Source organism: Phyllopteryx taeniolatus, chromosome 5 (assembly GCF_024500385.1).
Source record: "Phyllopteryx taeniolatus isolate TA_2022b chromosome 5, UOR_Ptae_1.2, whole genome shotgun sequence".
Taxonomy (NCBI): domain Eukaryota; kingdom Metazoa; phylum Chordata; class Actinopteri; order Syngnathiformes; family Syngnathidae; genus Phyllopteryx; species Phyllopteryx taeniolatus.
Genome location: NC_084506.1, coordinates 26,555,512 through 26,580,252, shown reverse-complemented (window position 1 = coordinate 26,580,252; position 24,741 = coordinate 26,555,512). Strand labels below are relative to the sequence as shown.

The 24,741-nt window shown below is 42.7% G+C and overlaps 2 protein-coding genes across 3 annotated transcripts; one reads left to right on the top strand and one right to left on the bottom strand.

Annotated features, from left to right (window-relative positions):
* The first annotated feature begins 684 nt into the window (after positions 1–684).
* Positions 685–8,826, top strand: calub (calumenin b). The gene is made up of 7 exons (XM_061774262.1): positions 685–822; positions 2,566–2,818; positions 3,633–3,826; positions 3,900–4,066; positions 4,153–4,213; positions 5,636–5,832; positions 6,850–8,826. Exons 2-7 carry the CDS (start codon positions 2,598–2,600, stop codon positions 6,952–6,954), a joined length of 945 nt encoding a protein of 314 aa, XP_061630246.1. The 5' UTR covers positions 685–822; positions 2,566–2,597; the 3' UTR covers positions 6,955–8,826.
* Positions 8,827–10,896: 2,070 nt separating this feature from the next.
* Positions 10,897–24,115, bottom strand: LOC133478324 (cadherin-related family member 5). Of its 2 annotated transcripts, XM_061774260.1 has the most exons (16): positions 23,958–24,115; positions 22,152–22,257; positions 21,870–22,084; positions 19,957–20,013; positions 19,446–19,538; positions 19,284–19,370; positions 19,087–19,197; positions 18,407–18,577; positions 17,889–17,979; positions 17,710–17,816; positions 15,634–15,834; positions 15,419–15,550; positions 13,751–13,829; positions 13,480–13,670; positions 13,389–13,409; positions 10,897–12,243 (listed from the first exon to the last, which is right to left on the bottom strand). In XM_061774260.1, the coding sequence occupies exons 2-16, from the start codon at positions 22,219–22,221 to the stop codon at positions 11,404–11,406; spliced, it is 2,466 nt and encodes an 821-aa protein (XP_061630244.1). In that variant the 5' UTR covers positions 22,222–22,257; positions 23,958–24,115; the 3' UTR covers positions 10,897–11,403. The 2 variants fall into 2 exon arrangements, with proteins under 2 accessions (XP_061630244.1, XP_061630245.1); XM_061774261.1 differs by lacking the exon at positions 18,407–18,577.
* Between the last annotated feature and the right edge of the window lie 626 nt (positions 24,116–24,741).

Sequence of the window (24,741 nt, the reverse complement as noted above, 5' to 3'; positions counted from 1 at the left end):
TTGTACACATTCCATTACAATGATAAGTCTCTATAGATGGATTTCCTTAATTTTCTTGTCTCCCCCCCCCCATTGAATGTACATAATTTTGGCATGTTTTGCACTGCTCTACTGGCTACAGTGTGTGTAAAAGTGGTTAAATAATACTAAATCCAATTTATTGACATGGTTTTATTGTCCATAAGATGTTATTTAATGAAACGAGTCGTATATTCTATTTTCATAATCATTGAACTTTTTGCATGCGGCTGTGGCCGCAGAAGGAGTCGCTCCTCTGCCGCAGATAGATAGGTGTTTCGATAGAAGAAGTATTTGATTGACAGCTGGAGGGGAGCTTTTGAGACACTTAGAATACATTTAGAAAACTACTCCTACTTAGAATAAATTTAGAAAAAAAACTACTAAGATATAGTTATAAATTAAAAAAAACAACTACTAAACTAAAGTTATCATCACAATGAGAGATGAGAATTAAGGCGTTTTAATGGTCTGGTTTTGTAATTAGATTATTTTGCACTCGTGTCATTGTGACGTAATTGAAACGTTATTTAATTAACAAAAAAAAAACAATTTAAATCCTGCTTTGATGTACGTAAGTAAAAAAATGTCTGAATGAAAGGAAAACGTCGCTTTTGAGGACGTGGCGGTTTTCGGCCAATCCAATCACCAATGCTCACAACATGTGGACCAATGAGCCAGCGACGTGGCATCTGCGTCCTCGCAACGTCATTGGCCAGTCGGCGCTGGACCATCGGAAGTCAACGGGTGTGTTTCCGAGAGTTGAAGCGGCGGCCACATCGACGAACTTCTCTCAGGACATCGGTAAGTGTTCTTGGAACAAATCTGTGCTTTAAAAACAAAAGTCGATGAATTCGAGCGCATCTGCTTAGCATTTGTCATACTGATACACAGCCTGGGAATTAAGTTATTGTTAGCCCTTTAAAGGTGTTATGGAAAATTGTTGCTAACGTTGCGTTAAGCTAGCCGGTCGTACGTCGCACCGAGCCAACTTTGAACGTAACGCTAGCTGCTCCAAGCATACTATTGTCACTTATCGACTTGTTTACACGTATGCCTCTTACCATTTGTCACCTGCTCTCATGTTTAAATCAAGCTAGAGCTCAATTCTTATCACTGAGCGAAAAGAAGTGGGGGAGTTGAATACTTGTGTCGATATGCTGAAACCTTTCCTTTATTTTTCTGAAGTTGAACACGTACAATTTCACGTTTTGCCTTCTCTTTCTAATGCAACCCGCCTTTTAAAGAACGTTACACAGTTGTACTTATAATTTCAGTCACAAATGAGAAATGCATCCAGTAGGGCTGCAGCTATCAACAATTTTAGAAATCGAGTATCCTGGTGAGAATTCTATCAAATAATCGGGTATTCGGATAGAATATATTTTTTCTTGGTAAAAGACCAATTGTGAATACACGAGAAAATTAGATATTTCACTTAATAGTGAAAGACCAATTTGTTCACTTTTTAGATAATTTTTAAATTTACATTGCAATGTGCGGAGCAGCAAACTATTTTCTTGGATAAACACATTTCCAGTGAGGCAATTTAAAACACAAATAAAAATGAATAAAACAAATATAAATAGATTTCAGTTTAAACCTGGCATTTCTTGTATGAAAAACAGACATTTTTAAAAAGGCATAAACAGCTTTTATGTCGTGCAAGTTTACTTCAGCAGCTTGCATTTTAGCATGTAACAATAATACAGTAGGTTGATGGCTGTGCATATATGAACTTAGACCAGCTGAAAAGAAATAAGACATTCTTAATAAAGTAATAAACATTCTAGCCACGGGCATAGTTGTCACCATTGTAATAAAACTCGACAGTAGTCAGAATTACAGAAACCCAGAGCTCCGTCGGGTTAACGTTATGCTCGTAAGGTACATTAAAGGTAATCTTGCTGTTTTGCGTTACGTTAATTTGACCTTGTATCGATTCCAACGTGACTTCATACTGAGCGTCTTCGGCAGATAGTCTGTATTAAAATGATTACATGTCAGGGTGCTCTGCTCGCCTTGCATTTCAGTCTGAAATGTTGCCACACCTTCGCCATTTTCTGTCTTTAATTCTTGCATTTTTCTTTTTTGCGGTTTTCGTTGCCGTTTCTCCCCGCCACTCCAATTCCTTTAATCTACTTCGCCTGCTTCTGCATCCTTTTTCCCATGCGTAGGTGACATGAGCACACTGTGCAACATTAAAAGCAGCCCGTGCCTGCCTTTGAGCTTTATAAATAAAAATCAGTTCTCCGAGGCACAGAAAATTCCTCAGCAATTTATTTATTTATTTTTTGGTAAATTGAGTCACTTGTATGACTTGTTTCATCCCTACAGCATTGTGAAATCTTTGCTTGATAAATGGAGAAATTACGATAGAAATGATGGATGAGAATAGGCGCGATAGACATTTTTCCATCGTCCCGTGATATGTATCGCTAGATGGCCCAGCACTATTCAGGACACACAAATTGGCATGCTGTATTCATTTGTCGTCATCTTCCCGTGCTAACAATGTAACACAATGCACCATTTCACCCTCTCTAGGTGAAGAGAGGTTGTCTGTGTACATTGGCAGGATGGAGCTGCGACCGTTTTTAATGTGCTTTGCCCTCTGCGTGGTGTACGCCACCAGCAAGCCCACAGAGAAGAAAGACCGCGTCCACCACGATGACCCACTCAGCAATCGGGAGCACGACGACGCAGAGAACTTCGACTATGACCACGAGGCCTTTCTGGGCCAGGAGGAGGCCAAGACCTTTGACCAGCTCACTCCCGAGGAGAGCAAGGAGCGACTTGGGTAAGGATACTCTCCTAAATGTGGGGCAATTTTTCAAAGCGGTTCTGATAAGGAAAGTTGGAAATTCCATTTTGGGTGGGTTGCTGGGAGATTTGCAGACGAAAGGTGGCAAAGATAAAAGTGCAAGCAGAACTGTAGCAAAGCATATCATATGATTCCTATCACAGACACACACTAGTGGCTGCGAGCCAATTATAGCATCATGTCACCTCACCTTGGGTCATCTTGCGAAGTCGAGGATCTCAAAACTGATTTGGGTAAAAACTACTCAAAGGTACCAAACCTGTGTTAGAAATGCACCCTGGTTCATCAGTGATGCAAGACGATATCAAGCGGGGGCCATAAACTACTGGTGCTTGATGATTGGTCGATTCTTCGTAACAACATTGTAACATTTGAGAGAAACCACCAAAAAAGGCGCACAAAAAGCCTGCTCTTTGTATTCTTACCTAATAATGCATGTTACTAAAATTACCATTCATATTAATAGCAGGCTTGCTAGAGGTGCCACTGTAGGTGTATATTATTCCATCTAATATATTGGTATTTTCTGTTTAAATTTAAAACAATCAAATCAAAAACTAAGTAAAGCAGCAACTGACAGTGCTTGCTTGTACTGCATGACCATGTATTTGTCGTTAACTTCAAAACGTTGTTCGTCAAGAAATTGGTTAACCGAGCACCACATGTAAAGCAGCTTTTGTGAAGGGTTAATACATTTTAGTCACAATTCCTGATAGGGATCCGCAGAAGATGGCCACAATTTCCTCCATGGCATAGGTCTTTTCTTCACCGTTGTTTGTGTTGTCCGCAGCATGCTAGTGGAGCGCATTGACGAAGACAAGGACGGCTTTGTGACCACGGAGGAGATGAAGAAGTGGATCAAACACGCGCAGAAGAGGTGGATCTACGAGGACGTTGATCGCCAGTGGAAGACGCACGATCTCAACGGCGACAATGTGGTGTCGTGGGAGGAGTACAAGAACGCTACGTATGGCTACATTCTTGGTAAGAATCCTCACCCGGAGTTACAAATCTGCCCCGATGCCGCAGACACTCATTTGCGTGCTTTCGACTGCAGATGAGCCCGACGCCGATGATGGCTTCAGTTACAGACAGATGATGGTGCGCGATGAGAGGAGGTTCAAGATGGCCGACCTGGACGGAGACCAGAATGCCAACAAAGAAGAGTTCACCTCCTTCATTCACCCTGAGGAGTTTGAGCACATGAAGGACATTGTGGTGCTTGTGAGTGATTAACACGCCATGCAGATAACACCCCTGTGACAATAGCTGTTTATTTACATTGCCCTGCTCGCTTTTCTCCCCTGTAGGAAACTATGGAAGACATTGACAAGAATGGCGATGGTTTAATTGACCTGGAAGAGTACATTGGTAAGTTCTTTATCAAATGAAATGTGTCAGTTTTGGGGCCTGAAAACAGATTGAAAACACACTTATTGTTCTGTGTAAACACTGAAAATGGTAGTTTATAAAAGTAGCAGAAAGGTGCTTTTTTCCCTGTTTGAGTAGAGTGGAAGCACATCATAGTGGTGAAGAACAGTGTTTCTCAATCTTTGAGCCAAGGCACGTATTTTACATAAGGAAAATCTTGACGGTACACCCCCAAACAAAAATGTCAGAAAAGGTTTATGCAATGGTGCTCGACTTGAAATAATGAGCCAGCGAGCTTATGAGTTAGTGAGCTCGCTAGACCAGCGACTGGTTCGTCGAATATGTCAGTGCCTCGCTCGTATTGTGGTGTGGGTCACCACGTAACAGACATGTAAGAGAAAGTTAACTTGATTAAACACAACGGCAGACGTTATTCAGCCTGTGGCTGACTACAAACATTTGAGCACATACTGTAATTGACAGCTTAAAACTGAGAGGAGCGGGTTTTCTGCAGACACTCCCACAGCATCTCATTTCCCATGATTTTAGAGCCTCATTTTATATACTTGTTTATTTTATATATTTTTGAGTTGCTTCAAATTTGGCAGTCTGCTGATTTGGCGCAGTTCTCTTAGGCAGCGATCCACAATGTTTTTTGCACCACAATCCAATTTAACTTAGACATATTTTGACGGACCATCATAGCTGCTGTGGCCCTCGGAGCCTCTGCCTTGACGGCAGCCGATGCGTGCAGTCAGCCTACGTCACTGTCCGCAAGTGGTGGCGTGTGCGGGGAACTTTGTTGTGCGCCAAGAAACTAAAAACTGAGAAAGGAACGAAACTGCGCTGAAATTATCCTGATATAATGCCGATCCTATCGATATACTTTGCAAACTTGAAATTGTCCTGTTCATTGAGTCTTTTCTCACAAAATGTTCAATTAAAGAGTTGGGGTGAACCTTATGGTAATTGTAAACCTTCAAACAACTGCAGAGCAAGACAACACATGCAAACATAGCATACAACTTATGGGGATATTTTCTCTGCCCTGTGGGAATGACTATTACTAGAGGTTTGTTGGTGTTCCTTCTCTGCCTCTTCTTCTTGCTCTTCTGTTACACTGGATCTCTTCTAGTGCACCTTAGTACTGCCGGGCATGATGTGGCAGAACGGGGTACTACACTGAAAGTGTGCAACTCTAAATTTGGACTTGCCCGTACACTGTAAAAACCCATAAATTATTGCTTAAAAAGTAAGTGATCTAGCGGTGGTTTTAATGGCAATATCCTGGTGGAACACTGTACAGCCTTCATTAAGAAATGGTCCTTGTTAGCTTATTGGGGACATGTAAAAGTGTTGGTCCAGTGAAAAAAGAGACAACAGGAGTAGAACCTCTGATCATGTTGTTCTTTACCTTCTCAGGTGACATGTACAGCCAGGAGGGCACGGCGGAGCCCGAGTGGGTGAGGACGGAGAGGGAGCAGTTCGCCGAGTTCCGGGACAAGAACAAAGACGGCAAGATGGACAAGGAGGAGACCCGAGACTGGATCTTGCCCAACGACTACGACCACGCCGAGGCCGAGGCCAAGCACCTGGTCTACGAGTCCGACACAGACAAAGTAAGTCCTGGTGCCTCTCCACTGCTGAAACAGTACTATTAGCTGGGCAATATGGCCATAAAATGAAATCTCAGATTTCCTTCCACAAAATAAAAATAAGAGAGAAAAAAAAATTGGCTCTCCAAGTACCGCCGTAATGACCCACAATAAAATACATAAAAAATAATAAAACAAATTCTTATCAAAGTGTTTTAATATTATTGTAAGCAACTGTAACATTATGCTCAGTTTACTGCAAAATTTGAATCCTAAATAAATGTTTGAAAACAAACTGTTCTAAATTATTATATGCTAATGTATTAAACTTAAACGTGAAGCACAACTGAACTCTACTTAACACATTTTCTATAATGGATTAAAAAAACTAAGTTTAAGCCATGATCACATCATGCACGGTTTAAACATTTAATTACATTATTTTGCATACAACTAGAGAGCGCCAACATACCACAAGTGGTATTTGTACCTCACTTTGTGAGTCTATGTTTTATAGAAAAAGCAAATTACATTATTCAAAACTAGTTTAGCTTCTTGTTTTCCTTTCTGGGATTTGCTCTATTTTGCCAGGGTATACCAGGTATATTTACAGCGTTTACCTGCATCAGCTTCCACTGAAATAATAGAAATAAAATATTTTTACCTTACAGATAATGATAGTAATAATACAGTGTTCCCTCTTGGCGAAAATGTTCCTTTTGTCAAAATGTTTATATAAACACAGACCTTAAAATGTGCCTTGTAAGCACACACCTCTGGTGAAAAGCTTTCAAAATGTGGACAAATTGCTTTCCACTGGGCTTCTTTCTTGCCATGCGCAAAAAATTATGAAAATGATTCTGCTCATGTCTGTTGCTTAACGGTAATTGAAGCCGCTAGTTGCTTTTTGAAAAAGTGGCTAGTTGGCTTACTAACTCCACTCTTGTTTGCAGCCGTTGTATTCGTAGAAGCGGCGCATGTCAGTGGGGGCAAGCTTTGCACTACGAAACAGTAATTTTATTTAAACTCTCCTTTCCCTAGGATGGCCGCCTGACCAAGGCTGAAATCGTGGACAAGTATGACCTGTTTGTGGGCAGCCAGGCCACCGACTTTGGAGAAGCCCTCACTCGACATGACGAGTTCTAAATCTGTAGCCGTCCACAAAGACTTTCTGTCCACTACACCTCCTTATTTGTCTTCAGTGGACGTCATTGTTTTTTTTATATATACACCACGAGGTCATCTAATTTATTTAATTTGTTTGTTTCCCGTCATGCGCGTGCACGCACACACTACTTTTTGAAAGCTTGATTCTTCGGTCCTGTTCTGATCAAATGATTTTATCGGTGATAAGAAAGCAAAGGTCGCAGCATGCAGAATAGTTTGGGTCTTTTTTACTTTTTTGCAATGCACTGGATGATAACCCTGCCCAATCTAATGACATTGTATCGTTAGGATGTTCATAAGAAGGGCTAAATTGGACTGCAACAAATTTTGTAATCATTTTCTCACTTTAAGGCATCTAAATTTATAGACAGAATGATGCTCTGTCCTGTGGTCATCGCCTCAATTTGTAGGTATTTTGTGTGTACAGCATATTTACTTGTTTTTGATGACTGGCATCCCCTTTTGTTTGCATTATTTTTCACAGTTTTGTGTGCCAAGCCAAAATGCTCAGAAGCCTTTTCTCCATTACAACACTTTCCCATAAATATCTTTGCTATACTTATGTTATCACAACCACCATTTAGAACCACTGTTGATAATTTTTCATGATATTGTGTTTTTGATTTTTTTTAACCAGTTCACTGCAGAAGAAGCCTTTTTTGTAACTAAATACAGTGCCATGAAAAAGTATTGGCCCCCTTCTCAAATTCTTATTTTTCCATAATTTAGTTTCCCCACTTTAAGATCATCAAACAAATGTAAATATCAGACAAATAATAACCCAAGTGAACTTAAAACGTTGTTTTAAATGGTGATTTCATTTATTAAGGAAAAAAAAATATTCAAGGTTATCTGGCCCTGTGTGCAAAAGTAATTATCTGATCACAGCCAAGCCTGGTTACCTCCAGACCTGTTCAATCAAGAAATCACTTAAACAATCTGTCCTGACAAATTGAAGTTGGGGAAAAAACATCTAAAATACCTGCAACAAATTCACATGATCCAAAGAAATTACGGATTAGTTGAGAAATAAAGTAATTTAAATCGGTCTGAAAAGGGGGGGAAAGCTTTAGGATTCCAGCGAGCCATAGGGAGAGCCATTATCCTCACATGGAGAAAAATTACCCAAAGTGAACAGCAGTGACTCATCCAGGAGGCCACAAAGGAATTCAGGACAACTTCTAAACAACTGCAGGCCTCCCTTACCTCAGTTAAACTCATTGTTCATGACACGACAATTAGGAAGAGACTGGGCAAAAATGGCATCTGTGGCAGAGTTCCAAGGCGAAAACCACTGCTGACCAAAAGAAAAGGCTTGTTTTACTCTTCCCCCAAAAACATTTGAATGATTCTCAAGACTTGTCGGAGATTATATGGACTGATGAGATGAAAGTTGAGCTGTTTGGAAGGTGTGTCTCGTTACATCTTGCGTAACTGTAGCACAGCATTTCAGAAAAAGCATACCAGCAGTCAAACGTTGTGGTAGTGGGATGGTCTTGGGCTGCTTTCTCCTTCAGGACCTGGACAAATTGTTGTGATGGAACCGTGATGGCCCAACCAGTTATTCGGTTTAGGGGGCCATTACATTTTCACACAGGGCCAGGTAACTTTGAATTATTTTTTTTCTCAATAAATCAACCACTTAAAAACAGCATTTTAAATTCACTTGGGATATATTTTTCTATTTACATTGGTTTGGTGATCTTAAAGTGGGGAAACTGCAAAAATAAGAATTTGAGAAGCGAGTCAATACTTTTCACAGCACTGTATGTTGTTGGTCTGAGCTGACGATCAAGTCCCGTTTTTGTGATTGAGGACATCTTAAAAATAAAATTACATTGGAAAAAACAATTGCCGAACATTTTTTTAATCGATGCTGATGCTTTTATTTTGATAAAAATGTTGAAAAGCTGGAGCTGTCGGTCACGCAACACCTCATTAAGGTTAGGGCTACGGAAGGCCAATACGCCGAAAGTGGCGATTTGGTTAAGGTTAGGGTAGAAAATAAAATAGGGGTATTTTTTATCCATCTAGAAAAGGGTTAAGGTTAGGGCTTATGGAAGGGGTCTGCTTCCAGAGTGGCCAATATGTTAAGATTAGGGTAAGATGTATAGCCTCCGTGCTTTTTGTGACACTCACTCCGAAAGGAGAAATCTGAACAACTAGTGTTGAAACCCTGCCATCAGAATCTAAGTAAGGTAACCCTAACTAAGGTAGTGTCTTATTGTATTTACATTTTACTTTAGCAGCAGTTACCTTTTTCATGCTTGTATGATTACGTAAGAATGTCAAGCAATGAGATGAGAAATGAGAATTGTTTTGCACGCCCGCACCCCTAGTGAGAAAGCAGTACAGAAAATCTGTGTGTGTGTGTGTGTATATATATATATATATATATTTATTTATTTATTACTCTTGGCCCTGCGATTGGCTGGCGACCAGTTCAGGTTGTACCCCGCCTCTTACCTGAAGATGGCTGGGATAGGCTCCAGCACACCCTTGTGAGGATAGAGCGGTATAGAGGATGGATGGATATATTACTTTTGGACCAACAACAACTGGAGAAAACCCATACTTGGCAAAACCCATACTTGGCAAATAAAGATGATTCTGATTCTGATTCTGATTTGAACGTTGACTGAGGATTGCGTTATGTTGTAGCATGTTCTTGTCCACTATTCACTTGCGTTGCTGGTGTTTCAGCTTGACTACAGGTTTTTGAGGTAAGTGCAATTTCTCGACACCATGGTTGCTATTTTGTCATTGTTTTGATCGACAACTTTGCTCTTTGCATAAGAGATCCATCCATCCATTTTCTGTACCGCTTATCCTCACCAGTTGTCGCGGACGTGCTGGAGCTTTTCCCAGCTATCTTCGGGCGGAAGGCAGGGTACACCCTGAACTGGTCGCCAGCCAATCGCAGGGCACATAAACAACCATTCACACTCACATTCACACCTACGGGCAATTTAGAGTCTCCAATCAACCTACCACGCAGGTTTTGGATGTGGCAGGAAACCGGAGTACCCGGAGAAAACCCACACAGGCACGGGGAGAACATGCAAACTCCACACAGGCGGGGCCGGGATTCTAACCACGGTCCTCATAACTATGAGGCAGATGTGCTAACCAGTTCCTCATGCCGCTGCATAAGAGATAACATTTATTTTTGTTTCTTACCTCAGGAAATGGCGGCACGGTGGACGACTGGTTAGAGCGTCAGCCTCACAGTTCTGAGGACCCGGGTTCAATCCCCGGCCCCGCCTGTGTGGAGTTTGCATGTTCTCCCCGTGCCTGTGTGGGGTTTCTCCGGGCACTCTGGTTTCCTCTCACATCCCAAAAACATGCTTTAATTGGAGACTCTAAATTGCCCGTAGGTGTGACTGTGAGTGCGAATGGTTGTTTGTTTCTATGTGCCCTGCAATTGGCTGGCAACCAGTTCAGGGTGTACCCCGCCTCCTGCCCGATGACAGCTGGGATAGGCTCCAGCAGGTGCAGATATGATAAATTTTTTTCTTACCTCTGTAAAATTAGCAATTATGTTTCGATTGCCGTTAGTTAAGCAAAAAATTGCATGAAATGTACATTTTAAGGGTTAAGCTACACTGAAGCATGCAGGCTGCAGAAAGAACATCAGCCAGTAGTCATCCATCTATCCATCCATCCATTTTCTGAGCCGCTTCTCCTCACTCGGGTCGCGGGCATGCTGGAGCCTATCCCAGCTATCATCGGGCAGGTGGCGGGGTACACCCTGAACTGGTTGCCAGCCAATCGCAGGGCACATACAAGCAAACAACCAGTCACACTCACATTCATACCTACGGGCAATTTAGAGTTGTCAATTAACCTACCATTCATGTTTTTGGGATGTGGGAGGAAACCGGAGTTCCCGGAGAAAACCCACGCAGGCACGGGGAGAACAAGAGTTCCAAAACCAGTTTACTTACTGTTATAATCTTTAGATCTCCTATCACAGCCTATGTGTTTCATCTGGTAGCATCTGCACTTCGCATCATAGCATCCATCCTGGTGTGTTGCCAGATTTGCATGCACTACACAAAGACTTTCTTTCAAAAGCACAAATGACACAGTATTTTGAAATTGCTGATTGTCACATGTAAGCAGGCAAGCGACATGAGTCCCCCACATCTGGTAATTAGTATTGTGACAAATTCCAAAGGCGACAAACGCCAGCGCTGTAAGCCATTTATTTTTCACGGTAATGTGGTAAGATGAGTTTGAAATGGTATTAAAGTGTTTTGAGGTCATAGTTTGGAGCATATTTAGGGTTCCAACTGTTAGTATTGGCCATTCTAAACATTTTGGTGAAGTGTCAATTACATGAAGATTTTTAAATTTGAATAATGGGGGTTCACTATATTAGGTTGAAGCGTCCCTTGTTTCCACTGCCCGCATCCATTTCCTCCATCACTGTGTGAACGTGACAAACATGGGTTTGCACCGGGACATCACCCTGAGTAGCTCTTCCTCATCCTCCTCCAACTCGCTGCCACTGTTCTTATCGACGTCTTCATCGGCCAGAGTTCCGTCATCATCCTCGGAGGTCGCCGGGTGGTCCGGCTGCTCCCGGTGTTCCGGTTGTTCCAGCTGGTCCAGCGACGTGCAAGGCTGGTCCTCCTCTTCGCTCCACCTCTGCTCCGATGGTTCAGGTGACACGTCCACCATGACCAGCGTGGCCTTCAAGGGGGCCTGCTCTGGTGTGGGCGGCGGCGTGCTTGTCTGTTTGGCCAGTGGCGAGGACAGTATAGAGGAGTGCGTAGAGTTTGGGGGTGACCCCGCGCAAGGTTTGCCAAAAGGTTTCTCTATCTCGGCAGAGGCGATTCGGGCCTGGCTGTGGGGGACGCTAGCAGAAGAGGGCGAGGGGCTGGCCAGGCTGACAACGGGATCCTCGCTGCTGTTTGTCTGCGAGTCGAGACATGTGGAAGGTATAGTTGCTTCCAGCGGAGGTGTTTCCGATCCGCTTTCTTTGGGCTCGACAGGGTTGATGTCCACAGAGTTGGGCCGGAAGGTAGACAAGCAAGACAGGCTTTTGGTGGGAGTGGAGACGCTGTTGTTGAAGGTGATGGTGGTACACATAGCTTCAGCCAAGCTCAATGTAGCATCAAGGGGAGCCGTTGGGTTGTTGTTGTTGGGCTGGACTGGCCCCTGGTCTTTTCCTGTGAAGCTGAATGAAGGGTTGATGGTTCCGTAGTCTTCACTGCTGAAGCTCACATCATCCACCCGTGGGGTGCCGCTGCTCGGATTCACCTGACAAACACATGACAGTTGAGTGGGGTGTCTGGGATTCTTCCATCCATCATTCATTCCCACAGCATTCAATTTCATCCTTCCATCCATCCGGTAGTGAGTTGTGTCCAGTCATCCATCTATCTTTAAATGAAACCACTGTATATTGATCCCTAGAGGTGAAACTATCTTCATTAATCAATTGACCTAACAATTAATGCATGCATCCTTCCATCAACTCAACCATACACTAAATAATTCACCAGGCCATTAATCAATTCCTCCATACATACAACCATTAATCCACCATTTCAAAAATCCATTCATCAATTCACCCGTTCATCTATTAATCCACCACTTCATCATTTCATGTGACAATCGATCCATTTGTCAATTCACTTAATTTAATTGAGATTTAGCTATTCCTTTCATCACTATCATCCATTCATCCATCCATCAGTCAGTCAGTCAGTCTATAAATTAATAAATTCATCCAGCCATTCTTAAAATAATCCAACATAACCCATTCATCCTACCATTTATCAATTATTACATCATTTAGTTAATCCATTCATCCAGTAACCCTAACGTCCATAAATTCATCCACAAGTTCATCCATCCATGCAGCAATCAATTCATCCATACATAATTACATTCATCCAACATAATGCATTCATCGTTCAATCCATCCATGCATCAAGTGGTCAGTTATTGTAGTAATCTGTCATTCAATCCATCAAGTAACTTTAACATACATAAATTAATCCAAAAATTCATCAATTCATTTATCAATGTATTCATCCACCAATTTACCAGTTTGTCAACCCATCAATCAATTAAACTATATATTTTTTAATGAAAGTACTGGATATTTCAGCACTGAAACTGATAACTCCATCGCATTTGTTATTTTTTTTTTATATGCTTCTGAAATCATCCCTATCGATCCATTTATTGATTGATCAGCCATCACTTGGCCCATCGTCAATAATTCCTTAGTCAACAATTGAATTGATGAACCTTCCGTTGCCTAGCCATCTATCCTTCCATTCCATTGAGCCACTGTTGAAGCCATTCTATATTATCTTCAAAGGGAGAAATTGTCATCCATCCAGTCATAGATTGATCCATTAATCCAACTATGTATACCAAGATTGTGTACTCACCAGTTGGAACCACCGTAGGCTCTGTGGACAAAACAAGCACAGTTCAGAACACAAGTTTTATTAGCTGATCCTGATTGCGGAGATATCTCACCACATTGGGGTGCTTGCCCTGGGCTACGCAGCCTCTTTCCAGGGGGTCCAGATGGCCCTTGTGTTTCCTCTTGATCCACAGAACCAGAGCCATGGCGCATCCGACCACCGTCAGGAAGGCTGTGCTGAGGAACAAGGCTTTGCCAAGGGTGCAGCTGATGGTGCGGTCGTCTATCAGCGCGCTCAGAGGAACTGTGAAGTCCAAGTGTAAACATATCCTTTATATATTTTATATTTTTCCACTTTTTGAGGCATTTGTGGAGGGCTCTTACTTGATTGGCTTTCAGATAACACCTCCACCACCACAGAAGAGTCAACGGTGTCGCCTGACTCCCGGTCTCGTGCCATTACCTGCCACGTATTGATATTGTTGCTATACTCTTGTGTGCACTTTTTGTCCAAGAGTGCACATATACTTTTAATAGTCCATGTTATCAAATTCCAATCAAATGTTATCAAATGGAGTCTATTTTCTTGTTGTATTGAAGCTTAAATTGAACAATTTGGCCAGTGTCATTGCATTTTAGTTTTAGACTTTTTTTTTTTCTTATTTTCCCCGAGCTGCTGCACCTCCCCTGAAATTTAGAGATACAGTGGGAAAATATTTATTTGAACACCTGCTGAATTATTAAGTTTGCCCAATTGCAAAGAAATGAACAGCTCCATTTTATAGTTGTTTATTGATTATGGTAACAGACAGAATATCAGTCAAATGCATAACAAAATACTCAATATAAGTTATAAAATGTTGCTTATTTTATTTTGTGAGATATGTATTTGATCCCCTACAGCTCAGCCAGAATTTTGGCTCCCACAGATTGGCTATTGCTCAGTCAACCACTTAGCAAGACTCCTAATATCAACTTGCTATGAGTCTTAAGCACATCTCTTCTAGGAATCAATCTATTTACCTTACAATCTTGATGCCACCATGGGCAAGGCTAAAGAGTTCTAAAAATATGTCCTGGACAACATTGTAGACCTACGCGAGGCTGGAATGGGTTACATGAACATTAGCAAAAGGCTAGGTAAGAAGGAAACCGTCTACTTGCAGCATTATTCCAAAGCAGAAGAGACACAATTTCCATCAATTATCCTGTCTGGAGCTCCATGCGAGACCTTACCTTGGACTGAGGACGAACATCAGCAAGTTGAGCTGCCCCAAAGTGCAAAGCAGGAACTTGTTAATCATCTGGAGACAGTTGGCACCTCATTTAACAGTTGGTCACACACTGCATCATAATGGACTTAAATCTTGCAGTGCTTTCAAGGTGCCTCTGCTAAAGAAGGTACATGTACTGTCATGTACATTTTTGAGCAGCATCTCCACAGTCAAACATGTAGACGGAAACATTAGGTTTTGCGATGCAGGAGGACTTAACCGCATTGAGGGGCAATCTTAGAGGAAAACCTCCTTTCGTCAGCAAGAACACTGAAGATGGGTCATGGGTGGGTCTTACAGCATGACAATGACCCAAAACATACTGCCAGGGCAACAAAGGAGTAGCTCAAGAACAAAAATATTAAGGTCATGAAGTAACCTAGTCAGTCTCCAGACCTCGACACAAGAGAAAACTCTTGGAGGGAGCTGAAACTTCCTCTTTCCAAGAAACTTGATGAATTTTATAAATTGATGTAAAGAAGAGTGGGCCAAAATCCCCCCTTGGGCTGTATGCAAACCTGGTGACCAACTACAAGAAATGTCACATCACTGTACTTGCCAATCAAAGTTTCCCTACCAAGTACTACCTTTCGTTTTGCTTAGGCATTTACGCAAATTAAAAGACTGTTAATTCCTTTTTAAGTGAGCAAATTTACAAATTCAGCAGGGGATCAAATCCTTTTTCTCCCCCGCAACCCTCCCCCCACCCTACTGTACACCTTCTTTTCAATGGACAGCAAAGCATGCGTTGAGTCAATTATTGGTTGCTGGGGCTTACGTGCAGAAGGTGCTTTTGTCTCGCTTTGAGCTGATTGGTTCTGGCAATGAGAAGCCCCTCCTGTGTGAGCCGGTAGATCCCTGTGTGATTGGACGTGGGGCTGAAGGTGAAGTAGATCATCGGATTAAATCCCTGTGGGACAAGATAGGGAGTACAATGGAACAGCCAAGGACTTCAATGTACGGGTACTGTGGATGTTTTGTTGGTGCACCTACATGTTTAAAGTCCTGGTCCTGCACATGTAACATCAGCGCTCTGTTGCCGTAGGTATAAACTAGAGAAGCGGGACTCTTCCCCGCAGTCACAAAGCCGTGGTATTCAGCCATGTCAAACACTGGATGAAACTGGTTCACCGCCAGCACGCGGACAAGCACCGTGGCAACAGAGTACTTCCTGGGGTCGTCGTCCTGAAAGGCCTGTGTTGAAACACACCAAATGAGTCCAGCGAGAGGGACTCACTGGCGGAAGCCAGCTCTTACCGGCACTATCACGTCGCTATTATAGAAAAGAATATACCATACAAAAAGTCAATATCACAGCACGCAACCGTGCCACGTCACATCATCTGGAGTAGTTCAGAATCAATATTTGTCTAATAACATGACAACAACAAAAACATTTAAATAAAACACATCACACTTCCACACCGGAGGTGCAGGTTATTAAATGTATTGTGTGCAGAGACCTACAGATGTGTTTTGCTCATTGAACTTGCTCTGACCAATGGATGAGAAAATGGAAAAATGCTGACATCATCGAGGGCAAACTCACTGACCCTGTGAGGCGAATGTGAAATCTGATTTCTTAAAGAAACAGTCCCATTGCTAATATATACTATAGTGCCAAAAGTATTCTAATCCATTCATTCATTCTTCTTCCGTACCGCTTATCCTCACTAGGGTCGCGGGGGTGCTGGAGCCAATTCCAGCTGACTCTGGGCGAGAGGCGGGCCACACCCTGAACTGGTCGCCAGCCAATCGCAGGGCACATATAAACAAACAACCATTCACACTCACATTCACACCTACGGGCAATTTAGAGCTTTCAATTAACCGACTGTGCATGTTTTTGGGATGTGGTAGAAAACCAGAGTACCCGGAGTAAACCCATGCAGGCACGGGGAGAACATACAAACTCCACACAGGTGAGGCCGGATTTGGACCCAGGTCCTCAGAACTGTGAGGGAGACATGCTAACCAGTTCTACACCGTGTCGCCCATTCCTAATCCATAGGGTTCAAAATAACATTGGTCCACCTTTTGCAGCTATACAAGCTTCAACTCTTCTTGGAAGGCTGTCCACAAAGTTCAGGAGTGTGTTTATGGGAATTTTTGACCAGTCTTCCAGAAGCGCATTTGTGAGGTCACACGTCACATGTTGGACGAGAAGGCCCGGCTCTGAGTCTGCAATCTAATTCATCCCAAAGGTGTTCTATCGAGTTGAGGTCGGGACTCTGTGCAGGCCATTCAAGTTCATCCACACCAAACTCTCTCATCCATTTCTTTGTGGACCTCGCTTTGTGCACTGGTGCACAGCCACGTTAGAAATGGAAGAAGTCTTTCCACCAAGTTGAGAGCATGGATTTGTCAATAATATTGGCTCCTTAGTTCAAGAGAAAGGAACTCTGAAGGACTCAGCATACCAAGAGCTTTTGGACAATTCATTGCTCCCAACTTTGAGGGAACAGTTTAGTGATGGCCCCTTCCTGTTCCAACATGACTGTGCACCAATGCACAAAACAAGGTCCATAAGACATGGATGAGAGAGTTTGGTTTGGATGGACTGTGTGACCTCACAAACGTGCTTCTGGAAGAGTGGTCAAAAATTCCCTACACACACTCCTGAACATTGTGGAAATCCTTTTCAAAAGAGTTAAAGTTGTTATTGCTTTAAATGGTTGGCCGATGTCATATTAAATCATCTTGATTAGGAAGGGGATGTCACATCAGATCATATGTGAGTCAAGTCAGGTGAGTGAATACTTTGGCAATACACTGGCCAAATCTCCTGATTCTGAAGGCTCTGGTCAGATTAGATGGACATGGCAGCAGACAGAGGCTGAAATCTGATTGGACAAAAAAATCTAACATCCCCACATACACGTACTAGAAGCAGTGCAGCCAAAATAATCACTACATATTGAAGAGAAAAGACTGTTGGGAATAATTTCATAACATTTTATGAACAAAATATTCTAATTTAGGTTGTAAATGTAGGTGAATGTTCTGATCGTCTTTAGGCCACAAGAGAAGGCATTGCTCTTCTCGATACATGACTCAAGTCAATCTCACCATGACTTGAAGATGCAGTGCCGGTGTGGTGAGTCTGTCTTTCACCGCCCGGGTGAACCTCACCTCCCCAGTCTGCCGGTCCATCAGGAATCGACCGTGGTCGTCCCCTGGCGCAGACAACACACCGTGGTTAAAAGTCTCTTTAAAAAGATAATCGCTAACCATTTTTCCTGCGCTACCTGAGAGGATGGCATAGCTGAGCGTGGCCTTGAGTCCTCTGTCTCCGTCCACTGCATGGATAGGACCAGGAGAGAAATCCAGCACAAAGTCCTACATCAGAACAAAAAATACAGAACATGTTTTTTGCAAGGTGATGGAGCTATCGATGAGGATAGAATACATGCACACAACAAACTTGGGAAAACCAACACAAACAAAGCACGTCCAGCCAGGATAGTTTGATTTAAATCATGATTTTACATCCACCTATTGTCTTTGTTGCTTATTCTCATTAGGGTTACGGATGAGCTGGAGCCTAACCCGAGTCATGTGATGAAAAAAAATTATCTAAAATTAGTATATTGCTTGTGCTGGTATGTATATCAAGGAAGACGAAAGACAACTTGGAGGAGGGCCAACTGGGTCTTTCCTGGACAGAGTGATTCATGTGAGCCCCATTGCCAATTTATGGTCCACCTGGTGTACAAAGGTCTAAAAAGAATGAAGAAAGATGGGCTAAAGGCAGGGTACAACCAACCTCTTTGCCTTCTGTGACATTGACAGTGTACACGGGACTGGTGCAAATCCGATTGGTGCGGTCCTGGAACAGCAGCGTGCAGGGCAGGAACTGAGGGTACAGGTCATCGCCGTCCTGGACGTCAACCGTGACGTCGGTGCTGGTGTTGAAGTGCTCGGCCGTGTTCATTTCCTGTCACAGAGTGAGACTGTTAAGTCCTCGATGGGTGGACATTGGCAGCGTTTTTACATCCATCCATTTTCCATATAGCTAGCCCTCATTAGGGTGGTGGGTGAGCTGGCGTCTATCCTAGCTGACATTGGGCAAGAGGTGGGGTACACCCTGGACTGATCGCCATGTATACAAACAAACTCACAGTACGGGCCATTTAGATTATTCAATTTTGGGGACAATAGTGCGGGGGGGGCTGTGGGGCGGGGTGCATGATATGGTCGCCAGCCATTTGCAGGGCTGCACGGAGTCTTCAATGAAGCAAATGTGGATTTTTGGGAATGTGGGAGAAAGCCAGAGTGCCTGAAGCATGTGAAAAACTTGCCAACTCCACACAGGAAGGCCGGAGTTGATATCCGAACCATCAACCTCAGAATTGCAAGGCAGACTTGATAACTGCGAGACCACCTTGCTGCTCCGGTGGCACTGAGAATCCATATTTTTAATTTTTAAAAAATAAGAGATCTTACGGAGGCGTGGATGGTGAGAAAGAGCTGAGTTTTGGTCTCGTAGTCGAGAGATTTGGCGAGTATCACTGCACCGCTGTTGCGAAAATCGATTTTGAAGTAGTCTGCGTCAGGCTGCACAACGCATAAGCATACATTATACATGATTATATATATTGTCTCAGCCCTACGGTAGTATTCTTCATTGGAGATCAACTTACAGATGACTGGTCAATGGAGTAAATGATCTGGTCATTGTCTGCATCAGTTGCCAGGATGGTAAACACGAGCGCATTGACCGGAGTCAGCTGGACGACACAACACACGATGGGCGTAACAGACCAATCACTTGGAAGTGCACTTTTTCTGTCTGAGCACCCTACCTCACTGATGACAACAGATTGGATGGTGTCTTCCGCAAACACGGGCCAGTTGTCATTCTCATTGAGAACCTCCACCACTATCCTGGAAACACTCTGAAGTGGCAACATGTTCGAGAATGTACACTTATTCATTATTGGGAAGTAACATACTACACATACATTGTTACTGCTCTACTTAGGTAGATGTTTGAGTATTTATTTTTCTGACAAATTTTCACTTTAGTCCTGAGTAAACTCAATCAAGGTTGGAATCTTGATTGATCTAATGAGGGGGAAACTGGAACAAAAAATGGTATTGTCTATAATTGATGATAAAAATAAATGTTAACTTTTTATATTAAAGTAAATTTTAGGCTTGGCACTTTTTTTTTTAAATTAATCGGAATTAAGTAGAGGAATACACGGGGTGTATCAGTCCAACATTTTTTTACTTAAAAAAAGGTACCTGTACTTCTAAGCAAGTAGTGCGAGTACTTTTGCAACCTCTACTCTTTTTTTATGTCGAGTGTACCTGAAGCACGTCGTCTTCATAGCACGACAGTTCCGCCATCAGGACGGGACCCTGCAGCTGAAACAGATAACGGTCGTGGTGAACGAGGAAGACGTTACAAGCATGTCGGCTAGCTGCTTGGTTGCTTGCTTGATTGGTTGTTGAGATGTTTAATTGATTTATTTTGTTGCTTTGCTATTCATTTGTTTGGTTGGATGGTTGGTTGGATTGTATGTTAGTTTGTTAACTGTTTATTTTTCATTTTTTGGGGGGGTTTGACTGGTTGGCAGGATGTTTTGTTAGTTGTTAAGATAGCTATTTAGTTTGGGATGTTGGTTAGTTGAGTGGATGATTAGCGGGTTGATTTTTTATTCGCTTGTTTTTGTGATTGGTTGGTTTGTTTGTTGTTTGATTGGTTGTGTAAGGGCCATTTCGTGTATTTGTATGTAGGTCTCTAAGTTGGCCACAGTGTCACTGTAACATCTATCTAAACAGGAAGCACTCAATAGTGAACAAGTTGTTACTCACAGTTTTGGTTGATTGCTTGGTCAGCTAGCTGTTGGTTGGATTGTTGGTTGTTTAGTTAGCTGTTTTTAGTTTTGAGTTCTTACTTGGTGAGTTGTTCCTATGGTTGGGTGTCTTCTATTGAATTGCTTAGTTTGCTAGGTTTGTTCTTTTGGGGTGTTGAGTGTTTGACTAGATAATTATTTGGTTGGTTTATTACTCACTTTCCCTGTTTAGTTGTTGTTTTGCTTTGTTGTTTGGATAACTATTTAGTCTTTTTTTGTTTTTGTTTGGGTTGGTGTGTTACATAGTTTGGTTGATTAGTTGTTTGTTATTTGCTTGGTAAGTTGCTCAATTGCTGTTTGTTTGGTTACTTTATAAGTTAGCACTTAGTTTAGTTTTTAGTTTTGGATGGTTGACTAGATGACTAGTTATTCAGTTGGTTAATTACATGATTGATTGTTTGGTTAGTATATTGGTTGGTTGCTTGTTCAGTTGTCTAATTGTTGGTTGGTTTCTTAGCTGTTAGGTTATGGCTAGTTATTTGGTTGGTTGTTAGGTATTTGGTTTCTTGGTCAATTGTTCAGTTGTTGGTTGGTTTCTTAGTTATAATGATAGTTTTTTTTAGTTTTGTAGTGTTCACTAAATGGTTAGTTATTTGGCTGGTTTGTTTTAGGCTTCTTTGGTAGGTTAGGTGTTTGTTAATTTGATGGTCACTTGTTTGAGTGATGGTTGATTGGTTAGTTTATTTTTCCATCCATCCATTTTCTGAGCCGCTTCTCCTCACTACGGTCGCGGGCGTGCTGGAACCTATCCCAGCTATCATCGGGCAGGAGGCGGGGTACACCCTGAACTGGTTGCCAGCCAATCGCAGGGCACAAATAAACAAACAACCATTCACACTCACATTCACACCCACAGACAATTTAGAGTTGTCAATTAACCTACCATGCTTGTTTTGGGATGTGGGAGGAAACCGGAGTGCCCGGAGAAAACCCGCGCAGGCACGGGGAGAACATGGAAACGCCACACAGGCGGGCCTGGGGATTGAACCCCAGACCTCAAAACTGTGAGGCAGACACTCTAACCAGTCGTCCATTGTGCCGCCTAGTTTATTTATTTATTTTTGTTTTGTTTTTCCTTATCTACACAGTTCTGAAAAGCTTTATGGAGGGTCGGCAATATTTCACAAGACATTTTTCCCAGGGACCGGATAAAACCGAACCATTAATAAGACTCTTAAATCTCAGCGGGTGATTGAGGAAAGACAAGAGTTACAGTTAATCCAGTTGACCCTTTGACTTTCAAGCAGTCGGCCGGGGGAGGATAAGAGATTGTGAGGCTCCTAAAGCTTTCACCACTCATGTTCTTCCATTCAAGTCGATCACGTTGACACACATACAGTCAGAGTTCATGGAGAAATACAGTACCTCTCGGTCGAGCACTTTCTCAGGTGAAGTATTCAAATGTATGACTCCTCCATCCAAGAAGAACCAATCGGCATCTTTCCCTTGCAGTCTCCACTCAATGCCCTCCACAGGGTGGTCCGCCATGAGGTCAGCCACCACTTCTCCACAGAGGCTGTTTTCCGCCACCCTGGAGTATACGTCCTGACCGTCCAAGCATCCGCTCCATCCGGACATCCCTGCATCCCACACGAGAAGATTCACAGAAAAGCACTCGGCGACTTCATGGAGGGGATTGTGACGTACCTGCGACTGCATGTAGATACAGGAGGACCGTCAAGGGGGGGGTCCACTTCAGAACGGCAACCACGGCCATCCCTGAGCTCAGACGGGTCTCAGGATCTTGAGGTAGCTGAATGGTGCGAGTTAGGGTTGAGAAACAAAAAGTAGGCTAGATGATGTCTTCTTGCTATTAGTGGACTGACCCATGGGAAATCAGATAATATATGATTGTACTACTAGGCCAAAGTTTCCACTAGTGGCGAAAAAAAAGTTACTAATAAGATACAGTTGTGCTGCTTGTGCGGTGATTATCTTAGGGTGGTACGCGGGGTCCGTCCAGTGGTACATGAACGAATTACTGCCAAAGTACAGTTCAGTTGTATTTACCGTTTAAGTTCAATACATTTGTATTTCATCTTTATAAACTGTTTGTTTGTTTTTAAATTCCATCCAGCCATCCATTTTCTTTACCGCTTATCCTCAGTAGGGCCGCGGGCTGCTGGAGCCTATCCCAGCTATCTTCGGGCGGGAGGCGGGGTACACCCTGAACCGGTTGCCAGCCAATCGCAGGGCACATAGAAACAAACAACCATTCGCACTCACATTCACACCTACGGGCAATTTAGAGTTTCCAATTAACCTACCATGCATGTTTTTGGGATGTGGGAGGAAACCGGAGTGCCCGGGGAAAAACCACGCAGGCACGGGGAGAACATGCCAACTCCACACAGGTGGGGCCGGGATTTGAACCCCATACCCCGGAACCGTGAGGCAGATGTGCTAACCAGTCTTTCACCGTGCCGGCTTGTTTTTAAATTATTTGGTATCATTTTTATTCAACTTTTATGGACTATACATTTAAATTGAATCAGTATTTCAGTCATTTTATTTTCCTATATTGAACCGCAGGGTTAAAGGGGTTGTTTGCAGTTTTAAAAGCGCTATCAATGAATGTAGGCTTACTTCACTTATTCTTCCCCACTCATGCTTGACCAAAGCTGCGTTCCTCACTGACATGCATGAGCATGATTCTCAAATATGGCCATTCATAATGGCATGCAATTACCGTACGAAAGAGTGTAGTTGTGATAAGTAGTCACAGAAAACGCTGTCCAGCTTCAACAAAATAGCAGTGCTACCAATACTAAACTAGCATTAGCACTGTAAACAAGCCAATATTAGCCACGGCTGCTATGTTGGTAGCAGCATGACTTATTCATAATAGCGTGTTACTATAACACTACATTTGTTGGTTTGAAGTTTTATTTTTTGGAAAGTACAATCAATAAAAAAATTGCTAAACCCGCGTTGCTTCTAAATCCTGTTAGCTGCCTGGGATCCCGTCACTCTGCTTCTGTTTGCTAATCTTATGACTAGTTGTTAGCGAACACTGGAAGGGGAAATTTTTTTTCCCAGAAGTTTCAACAAAGCTCCCGAAGCCAGGTTAACAGGTCAGCACGAGGCTGCGGTTGTGTGCAGGTGACCGCCTATGCATGTGGGAGTGCATGGCAAATGATTGGTCGGTAACGCCTTCTGTCTCTGATAGGTATTTTTCCACAGGTGCAGTGGGAAAAAACTGCAAACGCTACCTTTGATGTTGAAACTCTGCATAATGTTATGGTGGCTTACAATGAAATTAAATCAACTTTGTAGGAATAAAACCTCTGCCACGTTTTAGATGAACACCTAGGCCTACTACACTACTGTATTTTTTATTATGGTCATGATGTGAAAAGTTTGAGAATCGCTGTTCACTGAATTGTCTTATTAGTCAGGACAAATAGTGTACTAGTTTAAAGCTTATATTGAATAATGGCTTCCCATACTGACCTGCTGTTGTCAAATCCTCTGCGGTAGGTGCGTCAGTCTCCATGTCCTCCGATCACATTGCTGCCTCACAAACGCAACCAAATGTCACTTTTGGACCAACAACACACACCCAACCCACCAACGCCTCCGCCCACACACGTTAAAAAGCAGACAGCAGCTTACGGGGCGTATCCAGGGATAAACGTCAGATCAGGGGATAAAGGCTGCAGGGGGTGGGGCTTACCTGGTCAGGGGGTAAAATGGAGCCAATCAGATTAAGACGCCGGCAAGACGCTGGCACCGAAGGCCCAGACTGTTGCCATCGGTTAATTTAAGAGATTTGTCTGGCTCAAAAGATGCCGTTTGACCTTGATAAACAGATTGTTATGCAAATGAGGCCCATCGGTCAGGAAGGATTTGTGTGTTTGTATATTTCATTGCTGTAATTTCTAAGTAAATAAGTGTTGTTCGAATCTTGTGCATCAGCAATAAATCTCAGCAAGGAATAAAAAACAAACTGTCAACCTCTTACGAAGAAGGGAGGGGAAAATAATTTTCCGTTGTGATCACAAAAGTGGAACTATCATTACTAATAGTAGCCCGTTGAACACAATCAAATATTGTCCACTAGTTTTACACCTCTGCCTCGCTCTTGTTACATGACAACACACCGATTTATGTATTCAGGGAAAGGCAATGCAATATAAGTTCCCTTTCAGTTATTGAGTAAAGAGTAGAGGGTAATTGCCTCATTTACAGAACATTGGTGGCAAGATGGTGAAGAATGGTGAACAAACTAATCCAG